The sequence below is a fragment of the Hemitrygon akajei genome, chromosome 4 (assembly GCF_048418815.1).
Source record: "Hemitrygon akajei chromosome 4, sHemAka1.3, whole genome shotgun sequence".
Taxonomy (NCBI): Eukaryota; Metazoa; Chordata; class Chondrichthyes; order Myliobatiformes; family Dasyatidae; genus Hemitrygon; species Hemitrygon akajei.
In genome coordinates, this window is record NC_133127.1 from 132,523,387 (window position 1) to 132,543,105 (window position 19,719).

The window sequence follows — 19,719 nt, forward strand, 5'->3', positions numbered from 1 at the left end:
AGAAGCTGCAAGATTCGTTTCAGGGATTATGGAAGAAATTGTGACAGCATTCTAGATTTTTCCCAATATATTCAGAGAATATGAACATCACTGGCATGCTCATTGCTTATAATTACTTATATAGTCCCAATATTCCCCTGACCCAATAAACTGAATTATGGGGAAATGATTTGTTAGGACTTGACAAATTAGACTGGGTGCAGCTGCTTACAGGTAAGTCTAGATCCAGCAAGTGAGTCATTTAGATGTGAAATAGTAAGAGGTCAGTGTAACTATGATCCCATAAGGGTTAAGGGTAAAGACTGTTGATGGTTGGATAAATAAAAGAAAAGAAGCATATGGAGATCTAGAGAACTGAAATTAGGAGGTGTCCTTCAAGAGCTCAGAAGTGTAGGAGAACTTAAAAAAGGAGGGCAAAGTAGGGAGACATCCAGAAAGAAAATGAGAAGGGCAAGGGGAGAGCAGGGAAAGAGTAGGGTTAGTAGGGATCAGAGGAAATTAGTGTGAGGGTGAAAGGACATAGGAGAGGTCTTAATTGAACATTTCTCACCTGTGTTTGTTCAAGAGAAAGATAGTAGAGTTGGAAATTTCACTTGGGGGAATGTTGTTTCTTTAATATTTTAGTAATGTTTGAGTAATATTGTAAATATTTTGTTTGATTAAGCATTCTTTGTTGTTTACATAATCATTATAGTCATATGCAAAAGTACGTGAATGACATACAACATCATGCCACCATGTCATACATGCATGCCTCACTAAAGTAAAGAAATGGAAAGTACACATTATTACAGTGTCCCTGTGTTTTTCCTTCAATTAGTTTTATGTTTTGGAGTTACAAAACTTCATAGTGGCAATGAGGATTGGCATTGTCAGTTCAGTGATGGGCTTAATGACACACTGAGAGATTGTTTAGTGTGTGGAACCTTTCAAGAAATCATTCAGAAATGGCTCCTAACTGAAGAACAACTTACATTTAATAGAGCAGTTGAAATTGCTGTTTCAATGGAAACAGCACAGAAATGAAATTGAGTATCTGTAAGGAATGAAAGTGACCGTGAACAAAATTACAACATCTAAACAGAAACCAGCCTAAATGAACAAATTGTGTTACCATTGTGGCAGGAGCTCACAATCACCAGACCAATGCAGGCTTAAAGACACACCTTGCAGAAAATGCAACGAAGTAGGACATATACAAAGACAGTGCTGGGCATTCAAACATAAATGGACAGAATAGTGAATAGAAAAAGATAAAAAGTCAAATTGCAGTTTCAAAAGAACACTATTCTGCATGCTATTGATGAAAAATCTGATGACGTTGAGAATGACTCAGTACTGGGTAGCATTAAGATTTAACTGTGGAAACTAACATGACAAGCAAGATGGCTTACACCAGAAGAAAACAGCAAATTAATTAAAATGGACACTATCTCGTCTGTTTTAATCTTTCCACAAAATGAGTTTTAATGGCATTTCAAAGATATTGAACTGATGCCTGTTGATACCCAGTTCAGAACTTATACTGGAGAAAAGATAACTCCTGTGGGACTGACACATGTAACAGTGAAATGAAAGGACCAACAAGGCACATTGGGCTTGTATGTAGTAAAGACAGAAGTGCCAGCATTGTGGGGACATGAGTGGTTGAGATAGTTTCAACTTGATTGGAGATCCAACCACCATTTGTATGCCACATCCCTGAGGTAGAGACATCTGAAAGCAAAGTAAGAAAGGTGCTGAATGATACCTCAACAGTGTTCAACTCAAACATATCGAGGGTAAAATAGTATTAAATGAAAATACCATGCCCAAGTTTCACAAAGCTTATCTGGTTCTTCATACCATCCATAATAAAGTAGTCAGTGAGCATGATCCCATGGAGACTGAAGGAATTCTTTCCAAGGTTTAGTGGAGCCCATGGGCAGTGCCAGTGGTCACAGTAGTCAAGACAAATGGGTCTATCAGGACACGTGGTGATTTTAAGGTCACCATTAAGTCAGTATCGAAAGTACATCAATACCCACTGCCCAGGATAGAGGATATCTTTGCAAACCTTTCTGGAGGGAAAGGCTTCAACAAAGTGAACTTAGCTGAGGCTATCTACAGATATAGATGGAAGTAGAGTCCAAAGTGTTTTTCACCATCAAAACTCACAAACGGCTTTTTTTGCTATAATAGGCTTATTTTTGGGGTAGCACCTGCAGCTGTAGCCTAGCAGAAATCTATGGACCAATTGCTGCAGGACTTCCCAGGCACTCAGTCCTACCTGGTTGACATCATTATTACCGACAAGGATGATAAGGAGCATCCCCAAAATCTCAAGATTGGAAGATTATGGGCTCAGAGTATAATGCAACGGGTGTGAATTCTTTAAACAGAGCATCACTTACTGTGGTCACACCACTGACAAAGAAGAGTTACACAAATGTGCTGAGAAAATTCAAGCAGTCGTGGATGACCCAAGGAGAAAGGACATGTTACAGTTGCAGTACTTTCTAGGATATGTGAACTATTACAACAGGTTCCTACCAAACCTGGCTAATGTGCTCCACCTGTTAACTCTACTACAGATTGGGAAGAATGGCAATGGGCAAAGCAGTATGAAATGGCTTTCAAAAAGGTAAGGGAAATGATGATATCAGACACTGTACTCACACATTATGATCCACTTCGTCCAGTGAAGCTTGCCTGTGATGCCCCACCTTGTGGCTTAGGTGTAGTCATGCCACTTGATGAGTGATGGAACTGAATGTAACATAGCCTTGGCATCACATACCCTTTTTGCTGCAGAGAAAAATTATGCACAAATTGACAGAAAACCTTCAAATCTGGTTTTGGGTGTAAAACGTTTTAGCCAGTTCTTGAATGGGAGAGAGCTTACCCTCATCATTGATCATCAACCACTAGTGTCCTTTTTCAATCCACAGAAGAGTATTCCACTAACAGCAGCAGCATCGATGCAGAGGTGGCCTGTTTCTTGGAGAAGACGATTGCCAGATTTTATTCAAGGGGATTACTAATCATGGAAAAGCAATGACTCAGCTTATAACCAGTACACACACACTCTTTATGGTTGACTCTAACGGGCATGGTTTGTTCAACATTTCCATATTTGGTATTGTTCTAAGCAAACCAGAGGGAAAGCCACCAAAGTCACATTGCCTCGTGGTGTAGAGCTGCAGGCTAGAGGTCAACACCAAGTGGTCTTATGTCTATAGCAGTAGGCTAAAGGGCAACACCAGGATGTTCTGCTTATCCAGGCACTGAGCAATACAGACATACAATTCCATAGTCTCGCAAAGATATTTACCCAACCCAGTTGTACATGAGAAATCACAAGAAAGTAATAGAGGTGCTGAACAAGTAGGATCTGAGATGGGAGAATGTGCGGATAATAAGGAACTTGTACTGGAATCAGAAAGTGGCGGTCAGGGTAGAAAATGAGCTATCACCATGGGCATGTATTAAACGAGGCGTAAGGCAAGGCTGTGTTGGCTCAACAGATTTGTTCAACCTCTAGGGAGAATGGATTTTTCGGGAATGCGACCATCAGGGGACAAGTATTCCAATCGGAGGCTGGAAGGTGGATAACATCAGGTATGCGGACGACACCGCGTTGTTAGCTGACAGCGAATGTGAACTGCGAATCATGCTGAATAAAGTGAATGAGAAAAGCCTTGAATACAGACTAAAAATCAACCCAAAGAAAACAAAATCGATAGTGGTAATCAAAACAAACACTGAAGGCTCATTCATGATGGTATCATTACAAGTGAATGGACAAGACATTGAACAGGTGCGAAAGTTTGGTTATCTTGACAGTTGTCTGACTGATGATGGGAGATGTGAAGTTGAGATCAGAAGGAGAATAGGTATGGCTAAGACCCAGTTCATGAAGTTAAAAGATCTACTATGCAATCGGAAGGTAGATATCCAAAGTAGAACCTGCTTCCTCGAGTGTTACATATGGTCAGTGCTGAGGTATGGATCAGAAACATGGACCCTGAAGAAGGATAACATGAAACGAATTAATGCTTTTGAAATGTGGTGCTATCGACGTATGTTGTAGATTAGCTGGGCAGAGAAAGTCTCAAATGAGAGGTTTTTGTCCGAAGTTGATAGACCATGGACATTGCTGGAGAAGTTCATGAAGTTAAAAGTTGCTTATTGTGGACACGTTACGTGGAGAGATAACATCTTGTTGGACTTGCTATTTGGAAAGGTGGAGGGAAAGAAAGGAGGAGGAAGGCAAAAAACAACGTGGCTGGATAACATCAAGGATTGGACCAAGCTGGACAAGACCAGGGATGTTGTAGACAAGTGTTGGGACAGAGCGGTGTGGAGGGAAATCGTCCGCCAACTGGAAATTCCAGATGCAACCTAACGACGATGAGTTGGACAGAATCCTTCACACTCATTGTTAATGAACCACCAGTCCACTGAATGGCGATGCCATCTAGTCAAAACATTTTATTTTTTCCTTTGTGCCAGTCAGTTGTTTTGACTGCATGGCATTGTTTACTTGTGTTGTGAGCTGTTGTTTGTGTTTGTTTGATGTGAAAAATTCTATATTCTGATTAGAAGTCGAACATTTAGATATTTTATGAGGATTAAGATGTATCTTTCATCTGGATGCAAAATTAATCTGAACTATATTAAAGACAGACAAGAAAAAGTTTATGAAATATTAAAGATTTTCTTTGTTGTACTGTATTTCATAACACTCTTCAATTAATAAATAAAATCAAAAGTATGTGATTTTTGAATTTTCACTCTAAATATTCATAGTATGCATTATAGAAAAAAAGTGCCATTCAGTTATTAGGCCACATAAAAGATTTCCTTAGAGCAATGGTTGGTCCACACAGCTGTAAAACAAAATACAGTAGAGAGGAATGTTGGACATAATTGCCCTGCAGGCGAAGAAGAGATGCAGATGGAGCATTTCAGTTATTCAGAGAGTCTGAGTGGATAGGTTGGATTAAATTCCCTTGGAGTAGTGGAGGCTGAGAGGGGATCCAATGAGGAATATAAAATTCTGAAAGGCACAGATGGGGTAGATAGTAGAAAACTTTTACCATGAACAGAGGTCTAAGATTAGAGTGCATAGGTTTAGGGTAAGGGGGTTTAGTGGTATTCAGAGGTGAAAGTTTTTTCATTCCAAGGCTGTTTGGAATCTGGGACACACTGCCTAAGTGGAAGGTGAATGCAGTTTCTTTAACAGGTATTTTTATGAGTACTTGAATCAGAAAGGTAGAATAGCTATGGATAGGGTGTTAGTAAATGGGATTAGAATAGATGTGAGCTAAAGGACCTGTTTCTATAGTGTATGGTTCTAAATAATATCATAGTACAGTTACAGCAAAGAAGTAGGCTACTTTGATCAGTGAATTTATGCTGTCTCCAATGAAAGCAATCCCATCATTCCAATCATTTGCTCTTTCTCCCTCATTTTACAATATTTTTTTCTTTCAGTGTCACTTCAAATTTGCTTTGAAGGCTTTGTTTGGTTGTGTTTTGATTACCCTTACAGACCATAGATTCTAGTCCCTACCTACTCTTTGCCTGATGTTGGCTGAACAATTGTCAGGGGCTGAGCTGTCCAAAGTCCTTGGTTTGGGCCTCCTCAGAAAGCTCCAGAAAGCGTGCATATGACCATATAACCATAACAGCACAGAAACAAGCCACCTCCGCCCTTCTAGTCCGTGCCAAACGCTTACTCTCACCGTCCCACCTACCTGTACTCAGCCCATAACCCTCCATTCCTTTCCTGTACATATACCTATCCAATTTTTTTAAAATGACAAAATCGAACCTGCCTCTACCACTTCTACTGGAAGCTCGTTCCACACAGCTACCACTCTCTGAGTAAAGAAGTTCCCCCCTCATGTTACCCCTAAACTTTTGCCCCTTAACTCTCAACTCATGTCCTCTTGTTTGAATCTCCCCTACTCTCAATGGAAAAAGCCTATCCACGTCAACTCTATCTATCCCCCTCATAATTTTAAATACTTCTATCAAGTTCCCCCCTCAACCTTCTACGCTCCAAAGAATAAAGACCTAACTGGTTCAATCTTTTACTGTAACTTAGGTGCTGAAACCCAGGTAACATTCTAGTAAATCTTCTCTGTACTCTCTCTATTTTGTTGACATCTTTCCTATAATTTGGTGACCAGAACTGTACACAATACTCCAAAGTTGGCCTCACCAGTGCCTTGTACAATTTTAACATTACATCCCAACTCCTATACTCAATGCTCTGATTTATAAAAGCCAGTATATGAAAAGCTTTCTTCACCACCTTATACACATGAGATTCCACCTTCAGGGAACTACCATTATTCCTAGATCATTCTGTTCTATTGCATTCCCCAATGCCTTACCTGTCTCCTGAGGCACTGCTGATAATTATCAAGTCCCATTGTGTCTTTTACCAATCCAAGAGGATGAATTTATCTTTACACCAGGATAGACATGACAAAGATTTCGATCAGCCAATGCAGCATTTGATGGCTGACTGAAAATTTTCCTGATGGCTGGTAGTAGCTGACAAATTTTGTCCTGAAATTTTACTTACAGGTGGAGATTGAGGAGTACAGTGGAGTGCAGCTGGTGAAGTGGGGTAAACAGGAAGGAAGAGAGCAGCAGGTCAAGAAACAAAGAGCAAGAAGCAGAGAATGAAAAGGGATTGGTTTAGATAGTTTAGAACTTTTGACATGGGAGACATTTAAAAAATGGGAAGTTAAGGAAATGTTAAAAAGATAGTTAAAAAGTCAGATAGTTAAAAAGAGTCTGTAGTCCTTATTTGCATCGTGCTTTTTGTTAGGTTATTCCCTCCTGGACTTCGTTGTGGAATACTTTAGAGATGTGCTCCTTTACAATTGCACCTTTGAACAGCCACGACACGTAGCTTGCGAAGTTCAATGATGACAAGCTTTTGACCCTTGTGCCAAAGTAACGAAGTGAATTGTTAACAATTCCATAACTTTAGGTGGCATAGTGGGCAAAAGTCTGGGAAATTTAGCAAGCAATTAAGTCATTGTGTAAAAGTTGTAACGAAGATCTATCTAAATAAACTGACATTAACCAGATGATTACGCTCAGCCATTAGCATTGTATACCATAACAAGTAGAAAATACGTATAGGAAATAAACTAAACATCTCGGTCAAAGTATGCTCGGTATGTTCTGAAAGTACAAAAATCAGAAAATAACTTCCACATCTAGTGAACTTGGAGCAACTGAGCACGGACTCCAATTGCGCATGTTCATAACTGGGGTGAATTTGCGCATGTTTTTCCCGAATTCGGTTTGAGTTGCTGTTTGCGGTCAGCAGAGTGGCCCGTTAGTTAACAGCTTCAGTAACGCCTGCGTTCGTGGGGCCAGCTTTGTGATTGACACTGCAAGTGGATGATATTTCAAAGTACTCCGAGCGCAGGCGGCCGTGTTAACAAAAGGCGCCGCAGCCCTCATTGCTTTGAATTTGCCTCCTCCACTGCCGTGTCTGTGGGAGGGAACGGGATTGGGTTCGGTTTCATTTATTGCTCGCGGCTGTCGGTAGGGGAATCTCCTCGCCTTTGGATGAATGACGTTCGTGCCACATTCCAGCATTTGCAGTCTCCTGTGCCCGATTCTCCCTTCACTCGCCTAGGATTTTGTTTTGCGGCGAGCTGGGTTGCGGGAGGACGGCTCGCTGGGCCGAGCCGTGGCGTGTCGCCTCCATGGACACCGGAGACGAGATGGGTGAGTGAGTGAGTGAGCGGCCAGCGCTTTTCCCGGGCCAGCCTTCAGGAGACAAGCAATGGCGCCAAGGTGTAGCGACGGCTCGGTCTGAGTCTAGGGAGAATGTCTCCGTGAAATGAAGCAGCTTCTAGGAAAACCGGGATCTGGCCAAGAACGCGGCTGTAGTATTGAATCGTCAGTTCCTTGCTGCTAAAGAAACTTTAGCAGTGGTTTATCTATTGTCAATGATACTGGCGGTATTAGGGCATTTAAATGATCTTACCTTAGTGTGTTCTAAATGAACACGTAATGTTACCCGTGTAAATTTAGGGGAATAATTGCCTAAATGAGGATTAATCTTAAAAAAAAACCTTTGCTCTGTGCGTTGGCGTTGCATTTAGGGCCTAAGCCAATTAAAAATGTCCTGGTTAGCAATCATTATTAAAAGGTGTGGCCAGACCGTGTCTTATGTGAAGAAATTAATGATAAACAACACACGAAAACTGCGATATGAAACAGCATTAATATTGAGTGAAAGAACCAATAAAATAGGTATCAGACGCAAAAGGAAAGCATTTCTGAGACTTTGCCTGTCCTTATAAACTATTTCATTGTAAGAGTGATAGGAAATAATTTGAATACTAGGCTGGTGTTTCTTAGTTCCTCATGGAGTAAACTACTCATTCTCTGACGGTTTTATTTTTAGAACTAGTTTGGTTTTGAAATATTTATCTGTAAGTGATAAATTTGTCTTCAAATTGCAGCTTAAAATGTTTTAGATGAGTGGCTGTTATTTATAGTGAAATGATAGGCATTGTATGTTTTTTAAAATGTGGCACTGAATCTTAGAAATTGGTTATTTCTGTAATTTTGCTGTACATACGTGAAATCTTTTCTGGTTGTGATTTGCTTTTTGTAATTGGATGTCAAGCCAGATGGAATGCTGGAAGTACTTAATGGGGTTAGGCAGTATCTGGAAAGAGTTGAGGTTTCATTTTGATCTATTATCTGAACTGAAGTTAAAACAAACATTTTTAATTTGTAGAGGAGAGATGGAGAGATTAAAAGGGTACATCTGTCAACACCAAGACTAAATGATGTAACTGCTGGTGGTGTTGGCTGAGGTAGTGTGGTGAAGTCTTGCTAGATAGATTTAAAGAGAAGATAAATGAAAAGATGAGAGAAAAAAAATCAAACTGGAACCTATGGCGATCACTACAGATGATGCTGGAAATCTCAAACATCAACAGAGTGATTGATAAAACTCTGCAGGTTAGGAAAGAGGAATTGGATTAAATTTCCAAGTGGCTACACGTTCATTAGATTTGTCCACGTCTGCAAATTGCAATAGTGGTGTTCCACAAGGGTCAGTGTTGGGCCCTCTTCTTTTTGCATTAGTGCCGGGATGTTCATGGTCATGCACTTTGGCAGAAGGAATAAAGGCACAAACTGTTTTCTAAATGGAGAGGAAATTAAAAAAAAAAATCAGAGGTACAAAGGGACTTGGGAGTCTTTGAGCAGGATCCCTGAAAGGTTAACTTGTAGGATGAGTCAGTGGTTAGGCACGTGCAATGTTAGCGTTCATTTCAAGAGGACTAGAATGTAAAAGCAAGGATGTGATGCTGAGACGTTATAAAGCTGGCCAGACTGCACTTGGAGTATTGTGAAGAGTTTTGGGTCCCTTATCTAAGAACGGATATGCTAACGTTGGAGATGGTCCAGAGTAGGTTCACAAGAAAGATTCCAAGAATGAAAGCGTTATTGTTTGTTGGCTCTGGGCCTGTACTCGCTGGAGTTTTGAAGGACGAAGGGGGTGGGGGACATCATTGAAACCTATTGAATATTGAAAGGCCTGGACAGAGTGCATGTGGAGAGAATGTTTCCTATAGTGGGAGAGTCTACCACCAGTGGGCACAATCTTAGAACAGGGATGAGGATAATTTTCTTTTACCAGAGGGTGGTAAATATGTGGAATTCATTGGCTGTGGAGGCCAAGTAATTGGGCATATTTGAAGTGGAGGTTGATGGGTTCTTGATCAGTCAGGGCACGGAGAGGGCATGAGAATGTGTTTGGGGTAGATAATAAATCAGACTTGAGGGAATGGCCGAATGGCATGAATCTGCTCCTGTGTCTTGTGGAAAAGCTTGTCATCTGAAGTTACTGAATTTGATGTTGAGAAATGTTGAGCTTTCTTATTATAACAGTAAGAAGCCAAAGGCAGATGTTGAAGGAGGAGAGGATGGAGTGTTAAAAGAGATAAAGCTGGGTCACCCTCCCTGACTGAAAGGGTTCCGCAAAGTTGTCGGGTATTCTACATCTGGTTTTGCTGATGTGCAGGAAACCATAGTGTCAGTATATACGCTGATAATTTTAAGCAGAAGTGAAATATTTGAAGTATTTGGATCCTGGATGTGTCATCCTCTGATTTTTTTTTGCCTTTTTAATTTAAAGAGGCACATCTTCTCTTGTCCTTTCAGCATTTACAATGGACTGTTCTTTTGTGACACCACGTTCATTCTGCCGCTTCCAGACTTTATCATCGTTCTCATGCACCATCTTACCACGTGATGGAGGAACTGCAACACTCACCCTTTTACTTGTTACTCTCCCACCAGGCAAGGACACAAGAACTCAGTGGAAACACTAATTTAGAGTGCTGCATTCTGCATTTTCAGTATATTGGAAAACACGTGTAGATTGGATGATTGCATTGTAGAACCCTTCCATTTTCTAAGGTTCCATTTGCCTGTCAATTTAATTTTTTGTTCTACTTGCTCTCCTTACCAGTGTTTGGACCACTGTTAGTTGAAGGAACAGGGTCTTGTCTTTTCTCTTGGCAGATTATAGTTTACAGAATTAACATTTGAGCTCAGCAATTTCAGATAACCAGCATTTGTGTTTGTTACTAATTCGCCTGCCGTGTATTTCAAACCTTTTGATTTTATTTCAGATTTCCAATGTTTAGAGTATCTTAGTTTTTATATATCGAGCTGAAGATAGCCCAGCATTTGTATTGATAGGGATCTTTGATTATGAGAAAAATAGCTTTTTAAAAAAACTTTAGTCATGTTGTCAAAAGCACATCAAATATTTATTGATCTGCACTTTTTTAAATGGAGATTGTTGAACTTGAATACATGGGCAGGGCAAACAAGAGCTCCCTAAAGCAACAACACACACAAAATGCTGGTGGATCACAGCAGGCCAGACAGCATCTATAGGGAGAAGCGCTGTCGACGATTCAGGCCAAGACCCTTCGTCAGGATCTAAGGCAAAACTGCTTCTTTGAAATTGAGCTCAACTTGAGACTTTATTACTGTCTGTTGAGACTGCCTGAGGACTTGGATAAATTTTTTTTAGAAATGTACAAAAATTACATAATTTTCTTTACACTCACAGTGACATCTTTGCATTCAGTGTTGACAAGTCATTGCATTTGTAGTGTTAAGTCAAATTTTTTTTTGAACAAAGTAAACCAATGTTACTCATAGGACCTCTTCAAAAACTACAAGGCCTCAACACATCCACATCCACTCTACCTACTCCTTTCAATGTTCAATAAGTTTCAATGAGATCCGCCATCATCCTTCTAAACTCCAGTGAGTGCAGACCCAGAGCTATCAATGCTCTTTATATGTTAACCCTTTCATTCCCAGAATCATTATCATGAACCTCCTCTGGAACTGTTCAATGCCAGTACATCCTTCCATAGCTAAGGGACTTAAAACTGCTCTCAGTAGTTCAAATGCAGTCTGATCAATGCCTTAAAATCCACAGCATTACATCTTTGCTTTTGATTTCTAGTCCTCTGAAAATGAATGCTAACATTGTATTTGCCTGTCTTATCACTGACTCAACCTGCAAGTTAACCTTCTGAGAATCCCGCACAAGGACTCCCAAGTCCTGCACCTCTGAGTTTAGAATTTTTCCCCATTTAGGAAATAGTCTGTATCTTTATTCCATCTGCCAAAGTGTATGATCATGTATATCCCTATATTATGTTTCATCTGCCACTTCTTTGCCCATTCCCCCAGTCTGTTCAAGTCCTTCTGCAGACACTCTACTTCCTCAACACTACCTGCTCCTCTACCAATCTTTCTATCATCTACAAACCTGGTCACCAAGCTATCAATTCCTTCATCCAAATCACTGACGTACAATTTAAAAAGAAGCAGTCTGAATGCTGACCACTGCAGTTCACTACTAGTCACTGGCAGCCAACCAGAAAAGGCCCCATTTATTCCCATTCTTTACCCCCTGACAGTCAACCAATCTTCTATCCATGCTTTCCTGTAAAACCGTAGGTGCTGTTATGTTCATCTTTCCAACCATTGAAGTCAGAACCACTGAGCTATGAACTCATTTTCTCTGCCTCATTCCCTTCTTAAAGAGTGGAGTGAGATGTGGAATTTTCCAGTCCTTGAGAGTATTTCAGAGTCTAACAATTCTTGAAAGATCATTAATGCTTCCATGATTTCTTTAGCTATCTCTTTCAGAACATTGGGGTGTGGTCCCATTTGGTCCAGGTGGCTTATCTGTCTTCAGGCTTATTAGCTCCCCAAGCACTTTCCCCTTAGTAATAGCAATGACACTCACTTCTGCCCCTTGACACTCGTGCATTTCTGGGATTCTGCTAATGTCTTCAAGTACTTGCAGAATTGTTGCACAGGAAGAATGTGTCCAGTGGTGGTGTTTTAAGTAACTTGAGTTAACAGTGAAATCGTTATTATTTTGCTACCAAGGTAGCAGTTGGAGGAAGGCACCATGCTTTCCACCAACGGACTCTTCTGCTTTTTTTTAAACATTTCCTTATAAACTAGATTACGTGGAGGCAGATTTTATAATCCTCTTGTAACTATTATTCATATTTTTCCACAATTCCTCCCCACCGTCTTCCCAATATTTTGTTCTCTAAGAGCAACTAAGAAGCCTTGTGTCATCATGTTGTGTGATTCTGGCTCAGTTTCTTTTAGAAGTTTAGTAATGGGGAACAGGAAAACATCTCTCTTAGAGCCCTGTATAAGCTGTGGCCTTGGCATACTGCTATCTGTAGCTCGCCACTATTATAGCCAGCGTGATGCTGATATACTTTTCAACAATATCTCCCAACCACCTCCCAACATATGTATCCATCTGCGCCAGTTAAAGGGCTTTTCCTCTGCCACCTTATTGAAAATATTAAGTTGCCTTTTTACCACATTCACATCATTTGTTTATATGGCCACTAGGATTAACAAAGTGGCAGCAGGGCTCGTGGTGCAGACCTCTGCAAGCAACAATAAGAAAATCGAAGTCCATGTGGTTCTGTAACACCACTTTGGATAAGGATTTTATTTTGATTTGCAAACACTTTATTGAGAGAGTGCAGAATAGGCCCTTCTGGCCTTTCGAGCCTTGCTGCCCAGCAATCCCCCAATTTCATCTGAACCTAATCACGGGGCAGTATACAAAAGATCAATTAACCTACCAAGTGGTACATCTTAACGTGTGCGGAAACTGGAATACCCAGAGGAAACCCGCGCAGACACCGGGAGACCTGAATTGCCCTGCTGGGCCCACTTGGGTCTCCTCTGCTCTGTTGCTGATGGTGGATTTGGCGTTGGTTGTGCTGTAGAGCAGTCGCAACCTCTGCCGAGGGTTCTACCTCCCAGCCAGTATGAGCAGTACAGAATGGTTGCTTGATATGTTTGCTACCCATTTATAATAGTATTAAATAATGCAGGCTCACGCTGATTAGGGCCAAGGCCCAAATGACTATCATATACTTTTCATACACACTTAACATAATCAGCAAATTTGTCTGATTTCAGCAATATGCTATTAATTTTATGCCAGTGTATAATGGATGAGAAATGGTCCTTCACTGTTTAGGCAGGGGTTCCCAATCTTTTGTATGCCATGAACCCTTACCATTAACTGAGGGGGTCCGTGGATCCCAGGTTGGGAACCCCTGCTATGTGATATTTAGTTTGGCATCTGACACATGGCTCTGACCAGTTGTACGTTTGTTTATCCACCTCCATTTCATAGCCCCCATCATCACCTTAGTATTCTCCTTGGTGGGATTGTGGCATTTTTGTTAAATGTCAGAAACTTTGCTATGTCTTCCTTGGGATTAGTTGTAGATTCTACACTGGCTCTTAATTTGGGTGGAGTCAAGGGATTATAGATCTAAACGAAGTTTCCATCAGGTCCTAAAAAGTGCTTATTGGTATTTGGTATGGTAAACTATTGGCAACTAAAATTTCAAGAAAATTTACTTTACTTCAGTTAAATATAAAATCCAGAGGATGACAAAGGAAAAAGTGGTGTCCGTAAATATAACCAGTTGGGCAGAGGACAAGTACTTTATAGCTGTTTTCTTTGAAAAGGGAGATAATGTGGATGTTACAGTTAGGGAAGACTGGTGAAATGGGCGAAATACACTTTTTGTAAAAGGAAATTTTAACAGATTTAGTAATTTTTAAAGTGGATGAATCTCTAGCCCTGAGTGCAGAGCTGTCCTTTGTCCAACTGGTTACTTTCATGGAATCCAAAGGGCTTCAGTTTTTCCTTGGACTTAATCCAGTTATCTCCTGGGCTTAATTATTTTGAATAAGTACAAATACAACAAGATCTCATCACCAGTCACATTTTCCCCGGCCCACCCCTTTCTACTTTCTAGGACTCCCTGGTTTGCTCATTGTTCCCTGACACTTCCTCTGCAATTGTAGAAATATCTTGCTCACCATCATTGAGTACCTGAACAGCCTTTCCGTGGTTATACTCTGGACTTTATGTACTTTTAAAACTGACTTGAGCTAAATAAATTTTCTTTGATTTTACTTGCCAATAATTTGTTTATACTTTTGTTTTGCTATCCAGTCCTCATTTACTGCCAGCTGCTGCCTCGCTTTCCTCTCACCTATTTATACTTGCTATCTTCTCTCTACATTTCTCCGTGTCCTTGACCTGAAACTCAACCATTTTTGCATCTACAGATGGTGCCTGACCCAAATCTCTCAGCAATTTTGTTTTGCATCCAGCATCTGCAGTCTCTTGTCTATATTTTACTGCAATTATCTTATTTTAATCTGCATTTTGATTGGACTATCAAACTGGCAAGGGCATCATAGAAGAGGAATTTGTGGAGCGTGTCAGGGATTGTTTCTTCCTGCACTATTTTAGTTATAGAGATACAGCACAGAGCAGGCCCATTCAGCCCAATGAGTCACAGCACCCAGCAACCCATCGGTTTAACTCTAATTACAGTGACTAATTAACCTACTAACTAGTATGACTTTGGGCTGTGAGAGGAAGCCAGAGCACCTGAAAGAAACCCGCATGCTTAGGATGTACAGACTTCTTACAGATGGTGTCAGAATTGAACTCTGTAATAGTCGTGTAATAGCTGTATAGTGGTGTTAACTGCTGTCATAGCATCCTATATGTTGCAGGATTTACCCTGGAGCAGGTGATTGTATATATGCTCATGTATAATGAGGTGCATTAATAAAAATTGTTGGGACTAAGAATCCCGAGAGTAGTAGTGATCACAACCTGATGGACTACAGATACAGTTTGAATCCAAGCACTTGGAGCCCATAGCAATATCCTTAACATTGAGAAGGACCATTATAGTGGTATGAAGTTAGTGTTGTCTTTGGATTGCCTAATAGCTAAGGGATAAGTGAGTGTAGAAGGTGATGCATCTTTTGGACTCATGGCTGTAAAGTCAGGGAAAGATGAATAGTATGAGCCATTAGTTCATCACCAACTGAAATTCAGCCCGAAGTGCTCGGGTTATAGCATTGTTATGGCTAAAAAGTTTCTGTAAGTAGAATATAGAAAGAGCTCCGGGTCCAATCAAAGGTGCATTTGTTGTTCTTGTAGGTTTTTTGGAATTGCAGTCACTGCTGGATATTAAGAGCATCAAGTACTGCAGGACGATCCCATCAGAGAGTTTCTCGATAGCCATGGAGCTGGATTTATTGTGTATTGTCGTTTTGTTGGGTGGCGTTGTGAACCGTTATGTTGAGGTGCTGTGTGAGTGGTTATTTTGGATGTTTTTATTGAGATTGCAAGGTCTTGTTGAACATTGATACCGTACAATACTGCAAGTCCGTTCATTGGTGAGACTGACAGCAGGTGAGTTGAGTTGCCGTAGTTGTGGTGAGGACTTGGCCTTGGCTGCAGGGTTGTCCTGGACACAGTAGTCTGTTACAGCCGCCCATCGGAGAGAGCAGAAGCCTTTGTTGGGCATGCTGGAATCGTGCTGGTTTGGGGGCTACCCTCTGCTGTTTGATTGGTGGAAGAACAAGCTGGATCAGGGCAATCTGCACTCAGGGACTTGAGCTATATTACCGGTAATTCTTCTTTGTGACTCTGTGTTTCTGATATTGTAACCATTTGTGTTACTTGCTGCATGCTGTTGGTAATCTGTTTTGCACCTTGTCCCCAGAGGAAAGCTGTTTTGCTTGGTTGTAATTCATGTACGGTTGAATGATAATTAAAGTTGAACGTGAACTTGGACTTGAATACTAGAAACCTGATTGAATGCATAAGGTGGAAATATTGAAAGAAATTAAGAGTTTCAAAAAATGACAATGCAGGCAAAACATGCTGTTGGTTGTTAGGATATCCAACTACTTTAATCCTGCTTTTCTGGAGCATCATGTTACATCATTTCAGTTGCTGATTTTTTTTGTTTTTTGGTTGCTGCTAAGTTTGTCATTCTACTGCATTTATTGGATTTGCATCTTCCATAAATGTAATTTTCTACATTCCAGATAATTCTAGTACATAATTATCTACTTCCATACACCACTTCAACCCAAATTTTGACCAGAACAATACTGTGTCTGTCTTGTAACTGGAATGCATAAATCCAAATTACGTAAATACTTAATAATTGAAAATTGTGTAATATGCTTTTGGTGTTGCAGACATGGAAGTTATGAATCCTCTAATAGAAGTAACCCACACTTCTGAAGAAGTGTCTGAGGAAGAGCAGGAATCTGAACTAACAGGTTTGCATTTGCGGCAAACTGGGGATGAACAGGGCATATCGTAAGTACTTCTTACTGTAATTTAGTTTTCAGTTGTAATACGGTTCTTTAAAACACTCCTTTATACTGAAGGAAGGATTGATTTTATTTTATATTATTGTTTATCAGCACTTCAGGTCCTCAATACCATACCACATTAGCTGGCATTGCTATGTTACGAGATGGACTCTTTCTTCAAAGTTTTTTTTGTAGGTTTTAAAAAATGTATTTGCTCACAGAGAGTAAAGTTGGTTCTGGGTAGATTTGAGAGTATCAGTGAAGGTGTAGAAAGCCAAGAACAAATTGTTGGACGATATGATAAAATTGTTTTTTAAAAAAAAAACCAACAACCCTGTAGTTCAAGTAAGATTGTTCTCTGTGCTGTATAAATGTCTTGGTTTTCCTATGATCTCAAAAAATGTCAGTTTTTTTGGTATACTAGAGTAATGTTCAGGCAAAGGTGAAATAATGTATAGTTCACGTTGATTGATTTAAATATCTGAAAATATTGACATATAGTATTCAAATTTCAGACTACAATAGATCATTGCTGGGTTAATGTTCTACACGTCAAATATTAAATGTGGTGTGTATTAGATGTTTAATCTAACATATGTAAATTGCTGATTTGTGCGGGGGTAGGGGAGGGAGGCACGGGGCAGAGTTCATATTTCCTACCTGGATGTCAAGAAGTTTTTTGACAAGTTTTGTACCAAAAGTCATATTCAAAAATTAAGTGTGTCATTGATGGAAACTTGGCTTTAAAGCAGAATGTGGGTCGAAAGTCAAAAGTAATGCGAGGGATTGCATTTAGTCCCCTTTATTATATCAAATTGTGCAGGGTATAATCATGTTCTTCAGATTTCTGCATGAGTCCCATTGAATGGAGACATCATTCAATGACTGACTATACTAACAGATGGCAGTTTCAAATGATTTTGAAGTGTATGGATGGTATCTAGTGGATTGTGTATTAAGTTGTTTCTATTTAATGTAGGGGAAAACCATTTCAAGGTAAGAGCTGGTTACTTGGATACTAATTTCCTGTAGTGTGTGTGAAGTAGTTTTTGCTTTTGAGTCAATGAGTAGTCAAGCAGATTAATCTTTCAAAATGGTGTTTTATTTCCCCCACTTCCTCCTCCGGTTGAAATAAATACCCTACTTCTCTGTATTAAGAAGATTTTACTTGTTTCTAGCTATGAACAAAAGAGATTAAAAAGCACTGAAGCAGAGATTTTAAAATCAGTTCCAGCAAAGACTGCAAAAACAGGTGTTCAGATTCAGATTCAGTTTATTGTCATTTAGAAACCACAGATGCAATGCAGTTAAAAAAATGAGACAACGTTCAAGCACAATGTTGCAAGTGCATGTTTTTGCCAGTTGATGAAGTAGTACTGGGAGTTCTTAAAATGATTTGATGTGAAGAGGGATGGTGTGTTCACTTTGCTTTGGGTAAAGATAGATTTTAGAGCTTGTTGCCAAATAACTTTATTTGGAGACTGAAGCAAGGGCAATCATCTGTGGACAATAAAAGTTGGCCTGGTCAGTGGTACTGTCAGATCAGATAATGATTTGCATGCTGATTTTTGTGCAGGGGGGTGTGGGGGGCAGATTTGATATTTTCTACCTGGATGACATCATTGTCTCCAAAAGATTCATGAAATGGTTAATTTTTTACCTCATTACATGAAGTCATTTTGTTCTTTATAAAATTTAAATAATGCCTTCAACAGTTGTAAGCTAACTGGTTATATTTTCGGCTCTTCGGGTACTCCAGTAAATATATGTCCCTAAGCTGCTACTTGATGTGACTAGCACGATTATAACTGGTGAAAGATCATTTCAGTATAGCAAATGTTTAATTCCAAAAGATGATTATATTCCCTGTGATGGTGTAGTCTGTAGTCAGCATCCTCAAGGTGTATACATAACTCACATTTGACCAAAAATTGTCACATGCTATCAGCAGTAAGAGACAGTGGGCCTTTTGTGTAGCTTTTGTTTACAAATCTGGTAGTAGACTGAAAAGGCTATGATGGAAGAGTTGTTTCTGTTGACATAAGCCTTATTCAGGCAACTTCTTGATAGTCATTTAGTAATGCAGCATGGAAATTCACTGGTTCTGACCAAGCTCTTTAGTCCCGATTTCCCATACAATATAATTTAACACAACGCCCACTGCTTGAAGAGGTTCCTTTTTAAATCTTTCCTCTCAATTTACACCTAAGACCTATTTTTTGATTCCCTTTCTCGGGGGGGGGGGGGAGGCTTTGCATTTATCTTGTCAATGCCCCTCATGATTATATATACTTCTGTAGACATCTGTCACCAATGCTGCAGTGAATAATATCCAAACCTGCTCAACCTCTTCTTATAATCGGGTCCTTCAGTTCTGGCAACATTATTGTAAGTCTTTTTTTTTGGAAACTTTTTTCAGTTAAATTATGTATTTACCCTGACAGGATAACCAAAACTGTACACAGTACTCTCATTTGGTCTCATCAACATCTTGTACAACTGTAACTTCTCAACTCCTATAATCAGTGCTCTGACTCAGTAAGGGTAATGTGCCAAGCACTGCTTTTCACACCCTGTCTATTTATGATGCTAATTTCAGGGAAAGTGATTTGGTGTTCTTATCTCTATACAATAATTTTAGATTACTTCCCCATAACAGCTTCTCAGTGAAACTTGATAACACAGAGCTAATTGGAATATTTGGGTCAGGAATAATGGCCTTAACAAGAGAAAAACTGGGCACAGAAGCAATGTTCCCTCTAATTTTTAGTAGTCAGTATGCACAAAAATCTTACGTTGTGCAAATTTTTTTCCTGTGACAAAAGTATGTGCGCACTGAATGCACACATGGCACAGTTTATGTAAGTTTACAAAATATTTGACATAAAACTGCACAGAATAACAACAAAATAACATACATATTTAAGTCACTCAGTTATTTTTTTCTCT

The 19,719-nt window shown here is 39.8% G+C and overlaps 1 protein-coding gene and 1 long non-coding RNA gene across 7 annotated transcripts in view; one reads left to right on the forward strand and one right to left on the reverse strand.

The window, feature by feature from the left end:
* Window positions 1-1,185: 1,185 nt before the first annotated feature.
* On the reverse strand, window positions 1,186-8,113 carry LOC140726668 (uncharacterized). 2 transcript variants are annotated; one of them, XR_012098693.1, is made up of 4 exons: window positions 8,009-8,113; window positions 2,885-2,979; window positions 2,659-2,787; window positions 1,186-1,716 (listed from the first exon to the last, which is right to left on the reverse strand). It is a non-coding gene; the product is annotated as an uncharacterized lncRNA (long non-coding RNA). The 2 variants fall into 2 exon arrangements; XR_012098692.1 differs by lacking the exon at window positions 8,009-8,113 and having other exon boundaries at window positions 2,885-3,023.
* The window catches only part of slc36a4 (solute carrier family 36 member 4), a 264,779-nt gene continuing 252,372 nt past the window's right edge, over window positions 7,313-19,719 (forward strand). For all 5 annotated transcript variants that reach the window (XM_073043341.1, XM_073043342.1, XM_073043345.1 and 2 more), the window contains exons 1-2: window positions 7,313-7,746; window positions 16,651-16,774. In XM_073043341.1, coding sequence (XP_072899442.1) covers window positions 7,725-7,746; window positions 16,651-16,774 — 146 coding nt within the window. In that variant the 5' untranslated portion in view covers window positions 7,313-7,724. The remainder of the gene's footprint in view (window positions 7,747-16,650; window positions 16,775-19,719) is intronic.